Raw genomic sequence first — 17,759 nt, 5'->3', positions numbered from 1 at the left:
CACATGAAAGCAACTTCAATGCAGACCTTCAAAGACGACTCTTTCCCAAAAACAACCAACCAACGGTGTTAAGGTCCTGACGCAGTGTGTCGCACACTTTGAGAGGCAGAACTGGAACTTGACGAGACACAAAAGAGACATTTACAACAGAAGCAGTGAAGGAGCTCAGGAGTGGAGCCGAAACATAATAATAAAGAGAATGAAAGTCTGTGATGGTGAGAGGAGCGAGGCCTTTTAAAGTTTTATAGGCAACTAAACTTACTTCAAAGTCAACACTGAGAGCGGCAGGTAGAGACCGATTCACACGATTCCATTAATCCAAATTAGTTTGGAGCATCAGTGTGTGCCATGAACATCACCCCAACACCATTTTCAGGGAGTTTTCACATGAATAAAAAGTATTAAATAGAGCAATAAAAGGTCCTAAAATAAGAGATCAGATTTAGAATACTTCATTAATCCCTGCGGTGAATTTGGGTAAGAATGTAAGATTTACTGGATATCAGCTATTGATACGTCTGATGGTTGGATGGATGGATGAATGAATGGATGGATGGAAAGGAAAGAAACAAAACGTAAACCTTCCAGTCTAGAGTTTTGAGCCAGTGAAACCATGTAGCACTGAGCACAACCTCCCAATGGTCAAACCTGGATTAAACATGAAAAAAATTAAATAAAAATGCACTTGCATCGATAATCTTGACAGCGTAGAGCCACGTTAGCCAATATGGGGCCCATGTCCACTCAGTACCTACTTGGCACCCAGGTAGTCTGGGAAGTGTGCAACCACCAGTGCAGCCACCATGGAAACCACAGACAAAACCCCATAATGTCAGCCAGGATGTAATAACCCTTATGGGGCCCACACGGACATGCAGACTGGAGGTAGGTCACACTAAATACCCTTTTTCCCCCCCCTGTATTTTCTGGATGTGTTGCAGTAATTACACAGTATGGTTATGAGAGCATTACTAAAACAACAAATCCAATGGTTCCACAGTCCTGTACATATAGACAAATCATAAAAACCTTTACAACCCACTCCTCATCTCTGGCAGCAAACATGCTTTAAGGCTAAATAAAAAGCATTACCTCCTATTTTTCCACCCATGAGTCTATATATTGTTGGTGTGAGGTGCATTGTTCGGGGCACATTCGGTTAACAACCCCATTAACTGGCTCACAAAGCAACCCCACCCCCGGGGGGCAACGATAGCATCAATCCCGGCTTTAGAGGCCATTATGTTTGGGCCCGAGTTATGCACGCCGCGCTGGAACAGCGAGCTCAGGCGGTGGCTGGAAGGGCAGGAAGGTGTCGCCGCACGTTTGTCAAGCCCAACCCTCTGTCCACCCGGTGACCCCATTATGACCACACACACACACACACACACACACAAAAGCCCCAACAAGCACCTGCTCAGCAGGAGAGGACCGTTTATCCTCGACAGTTACGCTCACAGCTATAAATAAATACACTAACTCCATAAACAGCCACCGGCCACTTAATTAAGGCGCTTCTATTTGGCTGCTTATGAATGCAAATGTGGAGCCAGCCAATCACACGGCAGGGACTCAATATGCAGTTAAGTGTGCACTAGATATTCAGGTCAAGACGTCCTGCTGGAGTTCAGGCCGAGCGTCGAATTAGGGAAGAACGGTGATTCAAGTGACTTTGAACGTGGCGTAATTGTTGATATTAAGAGTTCCCGAAACTGCCGATCGACTGGCATTTTAACGCACGGCCATCTCGCGGGCTATTTCATCCTTTTAATGCGGTTTGATTTGCGACAGCAGGGCATGAAACGCACACAGGGGAGACATTTGCCTAAAAATATCAACTTCACGTCTTCCTCGCACTAAATTCAAGCACTTTCAATGACCCGTGTCTATTTTAAAAAACTTGGGCACCGTGATGAGTGTATCGCTAAGTAAAGACACTGCGCAGGCAAACACGCACAGTTACAAACACACTCCAGATGGCTGAAAGACACACAAACAAAGCACAAATCGCACACATCTACCCAAATAACCTCACTCCTGTTCATCCACACACACACTCACATAAACCACAGAAAACACACCGACACACACTCTTCACACGCTGCAGGAGAATCAGAGGTCAGCGACCCTCGTCGCCTCTTTTCTTCTGCTCCGTGTGAATCCACTGAACATATTTGTTGTACAACTCAGACCGCCTAATAGCCAGATTCCTCTAAGGGAAACTTAACTGCCTCAATTAAAATCGCATAAAAGAGAATGTGCATGTCCTAACAGCATAAATATGTCCTGTCTTTACAACAAACAAGGATAAAGAGTTTCCCCCCTCTGATAGCAGAGCAGGTGGATGCTGTTTCTCCTCTTTAACTCCCAGGTTGGAGGCAGCAGTTGCGACGACGGGAGCGCCAGGAGCGCCGGAACTGATGAGTCACGGGGACGGTTTTACAGCCGGCAGCACCCGAGTCTGCTCGCCTTCTGAGATCGCCGCGACAAACTGTGCGGGGAAGGAAGTGTCGTGGGTTTTTCTTCACAGCAGGAAATAGGACAGAAGTAACCGGCAGGGATAAAGCAGAGAAAAATACACCAAAACTTCATTTACTGATCTCTTGAGGCTGACGGGCATCTGAGCTCGTGAAGATGGGAGGTTTTTTAAAGAGTAGATTTAATGTCCAAAATGACCTCGCTGCATCGATTCAAAACACTTGTGCGATAGATATGACGTGTGGATTTAGACCTTTGAAAACTCAAATTAGCTGTTGAAATGTTAAAGCTACGTTTATCAGTGTTTTATAGGAACGGTGGAGGGATTAAAAAGAAAGATAATCAGATAATCTTCTTTACGATTCCCATTGGTTCCACAGAGAGTTTTTTTTTTTTACAAACTTTACTCTTTCAGTTCATTGTTTGACAACCGCTCTAATTAGCTCACTGCACACAACACGCCTGGTGCTAAACAACTGTTTTTGAATGAATGACATGAAATGATGACGATTCCCAGATTAGATTCAAGCAAAAAGCAAAATTTAATATTAGGCAGCTGGAATCCGATATCGCATTCGGCTTTTTTTGGTTCGGCATACGACGCTAGGTAGCATCAGCTAGCTTCTGTGCGGTCAGTGTATTCATTTCTTCTGGTGAGTTAGCAAGAACGAGACATTTGCTTGACGTAGTGTTTGAAGAGGGGAAAAGAAAGTGTGACGCTATGCGTTAGCGTGTTGCTACAGTTCAGCGTCAATCAAAGTGCGTTGTATTATAGTCGCTAAAGCTGTGTAACAGACTGTTTTGTATAGCGCTAAAGTTCCAGAGATGTTTCGAGAGACATTTCAGGAAAATGTGACTTTAGAAGTCAAACAGATAAAGTTGCTTCTGTGTGAGTGGTTTTTAGTCCATTTGTCTTTGGCCACATTTGACAGTGAGACATCAAAAGTCACCCAGTTTGTCAGTTTTTTAAGACTTAAAAGGTAACAGTCACCATTATACTATATAATAACATTTGCGTTTATCGTATTTTATATATTGCGTTTTAAATTAAAACATATTTTTATACTTAATCTGAGACTCCTTTGATTATATCTTCTCGTTTACATTGACCAAAACACCAAATCAAATTCCATCTATGTTTAAAACACTATTTCTTCATGAGCATTATGGGAAATGACTCTGATACTTCCCGATCAATTTCACTCACGTACATTGTACGTAACGTTTCGACTTTCACCGCGTTCTCCCTCCAGTAATAGCTGGCTCTGCTCTCGCCGCTTTACCACGGCTCCAGGAGAAACTGCTCACCGCGTCACCATAAGGACTGTCAGAAATGCGCGTCACGTTTAATCGCGTACCGCTTCATTACTGTTGGCGTTCAGTCAGCGTGACCGGGGCTTTGACAGCAGAGACCAGTAACTGGAGACTAAAACTGACAAATTCTCTCCATTCTCCCTCTGCAGATTTTCATTCTTGTGGTCATCGTGGGACACTTAAACTCCCCACTGAATGGCAGACTAATGAAATTCTCTGGCTGCAGCTCCTTATGGCAGGGGCGAGGCAGATTCCATTACAGGCTTTACGGACTGACACCCCAAACACTGCTGAGTCCAACCCTAATCCTATATTGGCTGAAGCCTTGGTAATATTCTTTTCATATACTGGAGCTCCCCTCTGTATTTTTTCTCTCTCCTCGTCCTCGTACGTCTCAGATACATATCAGCAGAGTTATTAAGTTGAAGCGGCGAAAGATTTAACAGCTTTATCAATTTATCCGAGCGCGGAGAGACGGATTTACTGTACTTGTGGAATAATGTGCCCCAAAAAAAAAAAAAGAAAAAAGTCCACTGACGGAGTGACAGTTATCATAGATCATATTATAAACATGTCTGGCAACATAAAGGAAAACTTAAATTTGATTAATCCAGACTCAGCGACTGGCTAAATATAAGTGTGGGAGAATTTAATCTGAAACCAGAATATTCTGAGGCCTAAAATACAGGCAGATGATGGCCCTAATCTCAGTTTATTGGCTACAGATTACATTAAAGTGGATGTATTGTATTTATTTGACGAGGTGAACTTAACTTGGCAAAGCGAGAAGAGCTTAATTTAATGTTTTTACTGAGGAATATACACATACGCAACTGTAAAAAGCAGTGAAATCACTATTTTTCTTTTTTAATCAGCCCGAAAAAGTCATAAAAATAATTCACACACAGTAACAAAAGAATTTCCTTGTCCTAACGTGGCCATTAAAGGAAACAGAGGAGAAGAAAGTGGCGGAACATTATTGTGCCATAACAGCAATGGTGCATAAAGCGTCTGTTAATAATCCTAACATATCACGCTCGGGCAGGGACAAAAAAATTAAGCAAAAAGCAAATGCTGTCGCCTTTGTAAACAAAAGGCTTGCGCTTCAAGGCTTTTTTTCTGCTTCCAGTGAACGTGCACAGCTGTTTCCCCGCTGCGATCGGCCATTTCACAGTGTGCGGAGCTAATGTGTCTCACACAAGCGAGCACACGTTAGTGAGTGGGTTTGTAGCTGCGGCTTGTTCTACACGGGCTGCAGCTCGCTCTCTCTCTCTCTGTGCCGCGGTTTAATGATCAATAATGTCTTAAAGGTGCAGTGTGTAACTTTTGCTGTTATTCTGCCTCTGTTTGGTTCTTGTGAACAGATGACGTCACACTATGAAGGAGTGTGACGTCAAGGAGCACGTATGCACTATAGACCCATGGTTCTCAAACTGTGGCACGTGTACAACCATTGGTACGCAAGCTTCTTCTGGTGGTCCTTATTATTATCAGATATATTATGTGACTGGAAATAAATCTGCCTCCTCTGAAAAGTATGTAGCTGACTTAACACCACCATGGTGTTACTTCAAGAGGTCAATATTTTCTCAGGTGGTACTTGGTCCAAAAAGTTTGAGAACCACTGTACTACATTTACATTTAAGCTTTAATCCAAATTGACTTCCAACAGAGGAATAAGCGACATAGAAGTAGTGTTGGAAAGAACTCCACTAGATAGGAACAGTGGACTGATAGAGGGTGAGAGTGTCGAGGTGGATCCAAGTACAGAAGGAGAGGGGGTAGGGTAAGTGCTAGGACAGAAGATGCTCTTGGAAGAGCTGGGTTTTCAGGGGCTTCTTGACGATAGACCCTGTTCTGGTAGCGCTCGGTAGGTCATTCCACCAGCGTGGAGCAACACGTGAAGAGAGTCTGGATTGTCTTGTGCAGGGTGTTGGCACCGCCAGATGACAATCCTTTGATGAACGGAGTAGTCGAGGGGTAACATGGGTGACCCGTGAAGCACTTTGACACTAGACAACACATGAAACGTCTGTTTTCATCTTTTAAATTAAGACAGTGGTCAAATGCTAACATTATGCTAACTCCCAGTGACAACAATGCTCTAGCTGGTAGATTCCAGAGTTTAGTGTGTGTCACAAAGCCAGATTGCGGCCATTTGTTTCCCTCCAAACTCTGAGTTGTTGAAAATAGTGCAGGTCGAGTATAACGTCCTCTCCGGCTGTTTCCATACTTGTAAATAGCACACCGGGGAATTATTAGCATCAGATATATTCAGTCTGTTAAGTTTTGTGATATATCAGTGCACAGTAAACTCTGACAGGTTGAATCCCGTTCATTTTTGCCACAAAATCTTGGAAATCCCAAAAAAAATCTGGCAATTTTTCAGAAGATGTGTCCTAATAACCTAATAATCTACTTCAGGGATTGACTTTGTGCCAACATGAGCTTGGTTTGATGTGGTTTTGAGTAAAATAGATGCACATATCCATTCACTTATTTATCACTTCACTTTCCATCAAGCACATTATGTTCTAATCTGGATTATAAATGACAGGATCTGTGTCACCCGCAGGTCTACTTTGTGTTTAGTGCTAATTAAAAATGCAAACACACCACTGAGCAAAGTCTGTGGACTTTTATCTTCTTCGACTCTTCAATGTCCAGCTGAGTGCATATTAATACTTTAATAGCCACAGTGAATCATGGTGTGAAAAACACATAGCCGGTGATAAATCATTTTTATCATTTATCACACTCAGGGGGCCACGTCTTAACACCTGACACAGAAAAAAGCTCCAAGTTTGAAGCGAGTCTGTCTCTAGTTTCAGACTGACGTGGTTGTGAATTCCCTGTTCACTTCCCACCTTGTTTATGGAGCAAACACACATCCGACTTCCCCCGAGTAAAGGGACTTTTATGTTTTTTAAATGTGGCATGTTGTTTGGCTTATGCTAATTTTAAGGCAGTGTAAAGTGATTTGTACTTGTGACCAACAAAAGCCTGCTCTGCTGTCAGCGCTGCAGTATTTCACTGTTGCTTTATGGGCAGGTTATCAGGATTGTAATAAACAAGAACATAGGTGGGTGTGCAACATGCCCACACTTTGATTTTTACACACACACACAAGATGGTTGACTGGTTTCCACTGACGACATGATGAAGCTATCAAAATCCCCAGCATTGGAATGGATCCCACATTACAGTTCAATAAAGTTAGTTCCCAAACACAACGTGTATATATATATATGTATATATATACACACATATATATATGTATATATATATATACATATACATATATATATGTATATATACCATTTTTTAAAGGGAACACAAAAACATGTATATATATATATGTATACCATTTTTTTAAGGGAACATAAAATGGCACTGTGGATATATTTAATCATAAAATCAACTTGTTTATTCCACATAAGACTCCAAAAACAGTGCTGTGATTAATTAAAGAGTGTTCAGTTCAAACCCTTTGAGTCATGCGCTTTTTACACAGTGACCTTGTTTTCCCACCAATAGATTCGAAAACTTCCTCAAAGTCACGGAAGGATCCTTAGAACGAGAACACGTCATCAGACCTCACTGTGGGACTGTCCCAATGTCCAGGACATGTCAAACTCTACGGTGGACCAAGTCCTTCTCACTGAAAACGTAAAGGCAAGCAATAGCTAAATATTAATTTAAATATCAAGACTTTTCGTTGTCTACTGTAAATTTGTGAACGCAAATGGTCAGAAATAGTTGTGAGAAAAAACAAAAAATGCAAAAGAACACAACAAAAACAAGCTAGCCATTGTTAGCCACTGTTAGCAGGTGATAATGATCTATGTGGTATTTCGTACAAACAAACAGTGACATAGCAACATGTCCATGGTTAAAAATGAAACAGTACGTGTAGGACTGACTCTACATGAAACAAATAAGAGAGAAGTATAATTAACAGTAAAAGTAGTCGAAAAAGTAGCAGCCATCTTGGAATCTTGTGTTAGGGTTTCTGAGGTAAATCTGACATAAGGTGACGTTCCAGTTTTGACGTCAACTGTAACGTGCCATAAATACTCAGAACAAAGCTAACTAAAGCTGCAATGGTTATGTTTGTGTATGTCAGTGTTTGCTAGTTAGCATAAACAACAGCAAATACCATACAAAATATATGAAATGAATATAAACAGTTTGCACTTAGCTTTGCTTTAATGTCCACCTGACTTTTCTACCAAGTTGATGTTTTAAAAACAGCTTGTCATCGATCTATAAACTAACCAATGATGTAGTGATGCACGCTTGCTAGCCTCTTCAAAGAAGGAGGAGTCTCAAGGATCGTTGACTTTGAGAAGCTAGATCAACCAACATTCCAGCTGCCATTCCTACAATAATACAGGTTATAACTGGTAGTAAATCTGCATGTTTCTGAGCCCAGCATTTACTGTGACGTATCATGTATCATATACACCCTGCTAAAGCTAACAAAGTCTAATGGTAAAGTGCAATTAATCCCTCTGAGAAGGTTGTCATGGAATTGCTTCAGTCCCTAACATCTAATGATGATTATTGTTGGTGTTGATGTCATTATTCTGCTTCAGCATTATTTCTATGCCGCAGAAAACAGGTTATGTCAAGCAAAACTATCAGACCTGACTGAGGGAGTGTTCCTGTGTATACAGCGGCAGTGCAGGGCCGGCTGGTTTGAGCAGTAGAATTAACGGCTGAAACTTTTTGAGGATGTTTTTGTGAGTTAGACTCCAACCAGTCGTCTGGCTTTACCAGCGCAGTGTCACACAAAACAAATCACTTCCTGTGTGCAGTGCAGGAATGTCACCGGGCTACACAAAAATCTAGACATATGTTAGTATTTATTAGTACTTACACCCTGTGGTGTTAATATTCATGATTATTTTTGTGGTGCTGTTGAAGTGCCTTGTGTTTCCGTTATTCAACAACATAAAATACCAGGTGGTGTTGGAGGCGTGAGTCGGGGGAGTGGCTGCGAAAGCACCGAACATCATAATAAACACAACAACAGTGTAATGTAATACTTTGCACGCCACAATTCAACGGCGGCGCAGAATTCAGCCTCCAAAGAAGACCATAAAATTGATCAACGCCGCTCCGAAACACGGGAGCTGAACATTATAAACTTCGAGAAGACGGGATTCACTGCAGGGCCGTCATATTCCACCACATTAGTTTTAGCTAGGTGTTTGTAATAAACTGGCAGTGTGTGCTTTGCAGATATTTTATAATCTTCAGTGGCACACTCAAACTGCTGCACAGAGCATTGGAATTGAGACCAGCAGCGCCGAGGCTTTGTCCTGATTTATTGGACAATGCATTTTCTCCCACAATTCACACAGGGCCTGGAGATAAAACCTCCTGTGGAAATTTTATCTAATTTCGCCACCGCCTGTCAGCTTTTGTAATTCAATACGTCTTAGTTAGCATGAAAATAGGTCTTTTTTAATACACAATAACGCGTTTAATGGATAATTCTTCTGGATATTCTCATAATTGCAACGGCGCTGCATTGGGTGTAGCTGTGTGCGTGTGTGCGTGGCCCCTGGGAATGAAGGAAATGATCATTATTATTTCCGTCCCCTGAGATAAATCCTTCTGCATTGTTACGGTGATGTGATATTTGTCAGTGACCTGGTGAGAACTTCATCGCAGACGAAACAATGTCTCTCTCTCTGGTGCTTCACCCAAAGCTGTCGTCTACAGTGAGGTGCGTGAACCGGGGCCGGCGAGAACAAATCAGAAAAAATAACACCCGCCCGCCCGCCCGCCGCCCTCTCACGCCGTTATATATCATCAGTCTGTGATACCATTGAGTGCATTCCAGCGGCGGTTTGTGATAAAGTGTCTTTGGCATCTCCATTTCCCCCTCCGCCCGCCTCATCTACGTCTACTTCACTGCTACATTTCCCAGAATGCCTTTCAGCGGCTGGGGTGTGAGTCTGAAGGGTTTGTGAGCAAATAAATTGTTGTTCTATGTTGTTTTCTTTTTTCATGAGCCGGCTGCTCTGTAAACACAGGAGCGTGCATTTGTGTGTGTGTGTGTGTGTGTGTCTACTACCTGGCTCTTGCTCAAAATGCCAATTGCCCTGTAGCTGCAATGCATTGTGGGAGAAGACTCTTTTTCTTCTATGATGCTTTTATTTTGTTGAGATTTTAACAACATTTCTGACGCTGGAGGACAAAGTATGAGTTGCATCCAGACGCTCTACGACACATCTTCTACTTCTACTTTTAAGTCATTTCAGCCATAATTGTTGGTGAAGAGAAATAGCCGCTACTCCACTTTCCTCTTCCAGCGGAAAACGGATGGGCTTCCGGGAATAGCATCTCGTGCAAATTGCACAAAAATGATCCTGCGGGGAATTACATGTGATAGATGTGAGGTGACACATTATGTGTGAACACACAGTAATGCTGAGGACGGCATTTTCGTAACAAACAACGAGTTCCCACACTCACACCATCGCGCGTTTCTTTTTCCAAATATGAAGTCTGAAAGGATTTATAATGACCTGGAATTCATTCAAATATATCTGAAGCTGCTCTTTGAGGAACGGAATTAGACTTTGAACGTGAAATGTGCATCCTGTGTTCTTTTGAATTAAAGAGTTACGGAAATGTAAGCTTTCCCTTTCAAAATGTGCATATAAAAGGTTTATGAAACAAGCAACTCTGTGTGATTCAACATTTATGGGTGCTATCTTCAATTTCTTCCAAGATATTATGTAAATGTGACACACTGGCCCTTTAAGAACATCTACACATGCTGCTTCAACACTTGTTGGTGGCTGTGCCTGATGCTATGGAGGCGGCTTTGGCCAGAGTTGCTGTTTTCCAAGTGTCAGTGACAAAGGGGTTCCCAAAGGGCATTAGAATGTGTTTTCTGTAATCAGATCGCACTTTATCACATGCATTTACACCTGGTATTAACATCCATCTCCGGTGTCCACATCGAGATGTAAATTGACTACAAAAAACGTCGGCTTTTTATCCACAAGGATGTTTTGGGATCTGAAAAATGGCACCCTTGCATTTTCATTTACACAACTTTGGGGAAAACCACGAGGCCATAGCCACAACCCTGCCAGCTTTATGTGCATGCTCAACATCTTCCTTTCCATTTAGTTGCATTCCTGTGGCAGCGTTACAGCTCCACATACAGGCCTGGCATATAACCTGCAGCATTTAGAGACTATGTTTATGGAAAATATTTTACGAACAAAAAGAAAAAAAAAGTTGTGAGGTCTAAAGCTGCCGCAAATGATCAACTGATGGACTGATTATTTTCTTGTCCTTTTCCACAAAAGTGCTCAACCTTCATTGGATAAGAGGACATCAAGGAATTTGATTTACAACCTTCTTTCCTTGGTACAGACTGATGAAGTGCTTCTTTAACATTCCAAGGCAGGACTTCTTTCTCTTTCCTCTTTCCAGTTCCCTGTGTGACTGATAAAATGTTTGCGCACCTTGTGAGGCTGAGAGTCAGCGAGAGTTTCACACCAAACTTGAAGGTTACAATAACACAAGCAGAATTCCTAAAGTGCTCTGTCCTGTTAATTCCTCAGAACACTCCAGAGCGACATTCAGGTGAACTTGCTCAAATTCAATCTGCAAAGAGCTGCATGCGCTGTTTTTATATAGATCCATAAACAATGTGATCAATATTCATGCACACAGTATGCAGTGTTGCCCGTCCTCATGTGTTATACAGTGCACAGTGCAGACACACACACACACCCAGTCGTCTCCCCTGCTTCTGCTGCAGGCGAGCTCAAGGACATTGCCGGATTTATCAGCGCAGAGCAATTCATCAGGATAGTTGGTAAATAAAAGATGCTATCGCATGCTCCTGCTGGCATTGAGGGCTCTTGTCCTAATCAATAACATTACAATTCTTCACTGATCTCCTTCCCTGATTAGCCAGACTAATCCAATACACAATGTAGCTGTCAATTAGTGAGGCAGGACAAATCCCTCCCGTTAGGATCGCCCTTATCTGCCATTTCGCTCTGATTTAAAACTGCAATGCAAAACTTTTTTTTTTTCAGGGAACGCCAAAACAGTTACAATCAAACCGTTGTCAAGAGTTCACGCAATAACGATTAAGTCTAAAACTCTCTCTGTAGGTGGGGCAGTGTTTAGATCTACACACAGGAAGTGAGTTGTGTTATGTCAGGTCACAGCAACGCTGCGCTAGTATGACTGAAAACACAAAGAAGTGAATTCTACAGCTCATTCTGCAGTTTCATGTCACCGCCCGCCCTTGAGCCGCCACTTGCTCCACACAAACGTTCCCTCAAATCTCATTCTCAGTGGTCCAAATTTTGGGGGTTTCCTGGTCCACTCTGTTGTCTTCCACTTGTCCAGGTCGCAGGGTCTCTGGGACAGCAGCATTAGCAAGGAATCCCAGATCACCCTCTCCCCAACCACTTCTGCCAGCTCCTTTGGGGGGATCCTAAGGCGTTCCCAGGCCAACCGAGAGATATAATCTCTCCAGAGGGACCTGGGTTGGCCCTGAGGCTTCCTCCCAAACGGACATGCCTGAAACACCTCCCCAGGGAGGCTTCCAGGAGGCAGCCCAGCCAGATGCTCGAACCACCTCAGCTAGGAGGAGCAGTTGTTCTACTCTGAGCCCCTCCTGGATGTCCAAGCTCCTCAAACTATCACTCAGGCTGAGCCCGGCTACCCTGCGGAGGAAACTAATTCGCAATCACGTTCTTTTGGTCATTACCCAAAGCTCATGACACAGGTGAGGTCTTCCAGCTTAGCTCCTTTTTCAACACAACAGACCGGTTGAGCGCCAATCTCCCCACTCCATTCCCCCCCCCCAACACACTTTTTGACCAGAGTGAATGTGTTTAATTAGTATTCATTACCATGTCAAACGGCTCTGAAGTGAACCCATGGCTTTTATCGCCTTTGACTCCTTTCAGTATGTGAGGGAATTCAGGTAAACTCCTGCAAATTCCTCCATGATTTTCTACACAATGCTATGACGTGCACACATTTTCCTGCCTTGGTCACACATGCTCAGACATTTGGAAGGGCAGGGGCGGAAATTAGAAGGGCACAGCAACACATGAATGAGTAGGGCACTTTTTATCACTCAATAGGGTCATTTAGTGTGCGTCTCGAGATTCAACAGGACACCTTTTGTGCATTAGGCCACCAGGGGGACACTGGTTGGCCATTTTTTGGAATAAAGGATAGAGTTAAATATTTTTTTTATTTAATCAACTGCATAAAATGCACGATTGATTGAATGATGTCACAGTTCATGTGCAGGTAACGGCACAATAATACAAACAAAGAAATCACCCCAAACTCCACACTGCAGCTTTAAGGCTGCGAGGACATTCTTAGACTCCTCTAATTGCTGATCCCACACGGGCCAGCAGATAGCAAGGAGATTTAACTTAGCATGGCAGCTAAAGTAGCGGGAGGTTAGCGAGTCTGTGCACAGGGACACAGTGAGTTAAGATAAAATGGCTTGTAATTTTTCATCTCCCTTAAATGAGACATGGGAGACAGTTGAGTGGCTAAGTGAGAAAGAGGAGCATAAGGGGCAGGTTCATGCTGTCACTCAGTCGGTAAGAAAAAAAAAAGAAAAAAAAAGTGACGGCAGCAGGCACTTAAGCGACACGGGAACGCTGATGAACAAGCCGAGCCTAATTTGAGTTAATGAATATGAAATATGCATCAAATGTCCCTTTTCAAGATGATCTGCAGCGAGCGCGGCTGATGGAGGAGGAGGAAATGGAGCTGCATTAACTAGTCCATGTTTAGCTTCGGCACGCTGATTATACCGCGGACGCGTTCCTCAAATTGTCAAGTTACACACATTAGAGCTCGGGATTACACGGTTCACACACTCTCGGAAGGTAGCGGTTAAGTTTTCGAAGAAGAGAGAAAGAAAAAAAAAACCTGATATCATCAGAATAATTTAAAGGAAAAATGTCACAGACACATAAAAAATACATGAAGGCGTTGAATTATTCAGCTCGCGACATAAGGGTCACCTGAGGACTTTGACCTCATCTGACCTTGGATCCTCAATCATGCCCTGTAGTCTGTATTCATTTTCATGCACACTAATAGTCCAATAATGGCGATATTGGAGCTGCGTCATCCAACAATGGCTCATTTTCATGGCAAACATTTAACCGTCATCGCACAAAAAGCACATTAACTCTGGCTCCGTCCCAGTAAAGTGTAGCAGTGAAAAACGACAGGAAGGTCAGCATGAAGAATACCACGGCCTTATTGGAACTGGTAAATCTAAATCTGTAAATCTGTTTACACACCGCAAAACACAGACGTATTCTTGAGCTGAATACGTTGAAAAGTCAGCTAAATGTTGCACACTCGAGATCATTGGTAACGCAATCGGTCATTTAGTGGAAGGGCAGAAAATAAGCAGTGAATTATCATGTATACGTCACATTTCTGTACTTTGAGAGCTGTCGTTTAATACACAAAAAAGAAAACAGACAATGCAAAGCTGCCGTTTAACTACTGTATGTTAAAGCTAAAAGAATATTCAGTTCAGGAACCTGGAATCCCACTTGCTTCCATCTCTAGTACAGTATGTGTTTACGTTTGGCCTGCTGCCCACTATCACGTTTCAATTTTGGCCCTCCAAGGAAAAACACCAAACTCGCATGCCAAAATATTCAAAAGTCTGTTTTGCGAGAGCAGCGACACGATATGGACGAAGGTATTTGGAACACTTCTGTCCTCAAGATTTCGAAATGTTTCTAAGGGAATTTGTAGAGCATTTATGAGGTCAGGCGCTGATGTTGGACGTCTGTTCTGGTTCATCCCAAAGGTTCTTGATGGGGGGTCGGGGTCAGGGCTCTGTAGCGGGTCAGTCAAGTCCTTGCTTTGTGCACTGGGACACAGTCAAGGCCTTCCTCGAAACTGTTGCCACAAAGTAGGAAACATAGCATTGTCCAAAATGTCTTGAAGAGTTAAGATTGTCCTAAAGCCTGATTAAAACACCTGAGTTCAATACTTAACAGGTGTGGACAAATACCTGTGTCCATACAGTAGAGCTGCAACTAACGATTATCTTCATAATCGATTAATCTGACGATTATTTTATCGATTCATTGTTTGGTCCATAGGGCAGCCTGTGGCCAAGTGGAAAGGGAACTTGGCTTGTAACCGGAAGGTTCGCCGGTTCAAGTCCCCACCAGGTCGAAAGGGCTGGGGTACCCCTGAGCAAGGTACCCAACCCCCATTGCTCCCCGGGTGCTACTTAGTGTAGCAGCCCACTGCTCCTAATTCTAGGATGGGTCAAAATGCAGAGAATAATTTCCCTAAGGGGATTAATAAAGTATCTAAAACTAAATTAATAAAATCTTAAAAAATGCTGATCGGTGTTTGTCAAACCTGGAAATGACGATGTTCTCAAATGTCTTGTTTTGTCCACAAACCAAAATGATTCACTTTTAATGATTTCTTTGTTATCCAGAGCAAAGAAATTAAGAAAATATTCACATTTATAAGAAGCTTAAAAGACCGGAAATCTTGTTTTAATCATGAAAAAAGCTTCAAACCGATAAATCGATTATCAAAATAGTTGTCGATTAATAATTGATTCATCGATTAATCGTTTCAGCTCTACCATACATTTTGTGGCCGTGGTGCAGGTGGTTCATCTGCAATTTGACGATCTCGCTCGTGTCCGTCAAATCGACCGACTATCTTGGCTCCTTCGAGTTGCCGTCGCAAATTGTGAACTTTTCCTCGCCCTTTTTTTTCCACCACATGAAGAGCGGTAAACAATTGGAGCGCCAAATTTAATTCTGCCATTATCAAGCTCACAACAATTTCACAGCACAGCAATCACACCATAATGAACTTCCAGAAGCAATTAAAGCCTGTTTCCTGTGGAGGAACCTTCATGAATACCAGACCTCTCATTCCCTCTCTCTCTCTGTCTCTCGGAGCCTGTAATCACAGAGTATTCCAGCCGAGGAGTCACACAGGCTTTGTTGTTTGCCAGAAACTCCTGGAGGAAGCCTCTGTCAGGTCGACTCTAATCAACATGCTTCCACCTGATGAAAGCTAATGGACTTAATTGGAATGGCACGCTACCGCTCCCCTCAAACTTCAAATCATAACCCACACCTGGAACTGATATCAGCATTAGCCGAACATGTGTTAGCTGGAGACCTTGTTGAAAGAGCATTCACACATTATTTTAATGTTTCCCGCTACTTAGCAACTCTCCTCAGCGATTAACCGCGTCAGCGACCACACGGTGGATTTCTCCGCCTCACGCAGAGTCATACTTTACGAACAGGAGATGGGGGCGTAAGGCCGGGGATTTTGAAAGTGCAACACGCGCTGATAAACGATCATGAAAATCCGTGCAACAGCGGTTAGAACAAAATGAGATTTACTGAGGCATTTAAGAAGAAAAAAGAAAAAGCCATTCCATTTTTTTTACAGCACAAGACTTAATATGAGCTAATATCAGGCCAGCGAAGCATGTGCTCTCCCGAGACGGATAAAGAGAGTGATGGTCAGGCTGAAGCGTGAACCGTTAGCGAGTTGACGTGAACATTTGTGCCAAATTAGAACAGATTTTCTGCAGAGCACAGATAGAGATGGAGGGAACTGATACAAATCAATTCTAATTATTTAGAATTTAACATTGGGCAAGATAACATGAATACTTGTGTCAGAGAGTAGCAGCCAAACTTAACCTGCTCAGCAACAAAAGACAGAAGCAGAGGAAATGCCACCATGGTATAGAAAAGGGTATTTACTATTATATAATAAAACTATTTTCTTTGATAGTTCTTCCTTGGGTTCTTGTAAAAGTTCACGGTGTTTGTCAAAAAAGGTGATTTCTGACTTAACAGTGTCCTTGAAATGTATAATTTCATGACAAATTTAAAAAGATTCCATGAACACATTATTGAGACGTGACGGATGGACAATGAGTATGGATTGACACAGCTGTTGTCAGCAGGATGGTACCAAAATAAGAACAGGGGGTCATAACTGAGGAGTTTAGTTTCTGGTCGTTTCTTATCAAACACGTCCTGTGTGTTACTTTGTTGGATCCCACAAAAAAGAGCTTCAGTATCTTCAGCCAGATGATTGACTCATCCCAAAGTTTAAAGTCTTACCGGTGTTGAGGTCCTTGTACTCCTGGGAGAAGTGCTCGTTCTGGTGCACCCATTCCCCGTTGCACTTGAAGAAGATCTGTAAGGCAGGCGTGGCTCGACAGCGCAGCTTGATGGGGTTGCTCTTGACGATGTAGGCATCCTCCGGCTCCTGGATGAAGTGCGGCAGCGTCCCCTGCACTGAAGGAAGGGCCTCAGGCTGAGCAACACCCGCAGCACCTGCAACATCAAACACCTCAGTTACGTCATCTGCCCATATGACATTTAAAGTCTTAGAGATTGTAGTCAGACTATAATTCTGCCTTGATTCATTGACACGTCTTGTTTTCAACAAGTGGAATGGTTCGTTTCTGTCCACTTTCTGGTACCTTCCATTGGGGTACCGGTACAGGAAGAGCTAAACCCACAAAAGTCAGCTGATTGGGTGACAGAAAGCATCACTCCCTTGTGACTGGTCTTTCTTCAACACCTGCAGTGTATTCTCATACAAAGCTCGACATCTCGTATCGCTAAAAGCTTGGATTGTACCACCTCACCTAAGGCAATCAAGAAGACGGGTGCAATTCCAGGGTGCAAAACTCTCCTACTTTTAGTCCAACAATGAGGAGGAAATGTTTGTTTGTTAAGTCTGAGAATCGTGTGAGAATTGTTTGGTGTTTACAGCCGACATAAAGACAATTACTGAAACAAACAACGGGAAGACTGAGCGAAAACAAAGGGCAATAAAGTCCGCTGCAGTTGGACACGCAAGTCGGTGACAAACATTTGTTTTTACTAACAACAGCACAAACAGCA

General features: G+C 42.8%; 1 protein-coding gene across 1 annotated transcript in view; it reads right to left on the bottom strand.

Moving 5' to 3' along the window:
- Positions 1 to 17,339, bottom strand: part of LOC122769414 (netrin receptor UNC5D-like) — an 87,451-nt gene extending 70,112 nt beyond the window's left edge. The window contains exons 1-2 of the mRNA XM_044025934.1: positions 17,333 to 17,339; positions 16,968 to 17,213 (exon numbers count right to left, since the gene is read on the bottom strand). Coding sequence (XP_043881869.1) covers positions 16,968 to 17,213; positions 17,333 to 17,339 — 253 coding nt within the window. The remainder of the gene's footprint in view (positions 1 to 16,967; positions 17,214 to 17,332) is intronic.
- Between the last annotated feature and the right edge of the window lie 420 nt (positions 17,340 to 17,759).

Source organism: Solea senegalensis, linkage group LG5 (genome assembly GCF_019176455.1).
Source record: "Solea senegalensis isolate Sse05_10M linkage group LG5, IFAPA_SoseM_1, whole genome shotgun sequence".
NCBI lineage: Eukaryota > Metazoa > Chordata > Actinopteri > Pleuronectiformes > Soleidae > Solea > Solea senegalensis.
This window is presented reverse-complemented; position numbering and strand designations above follow the sequence as displayed.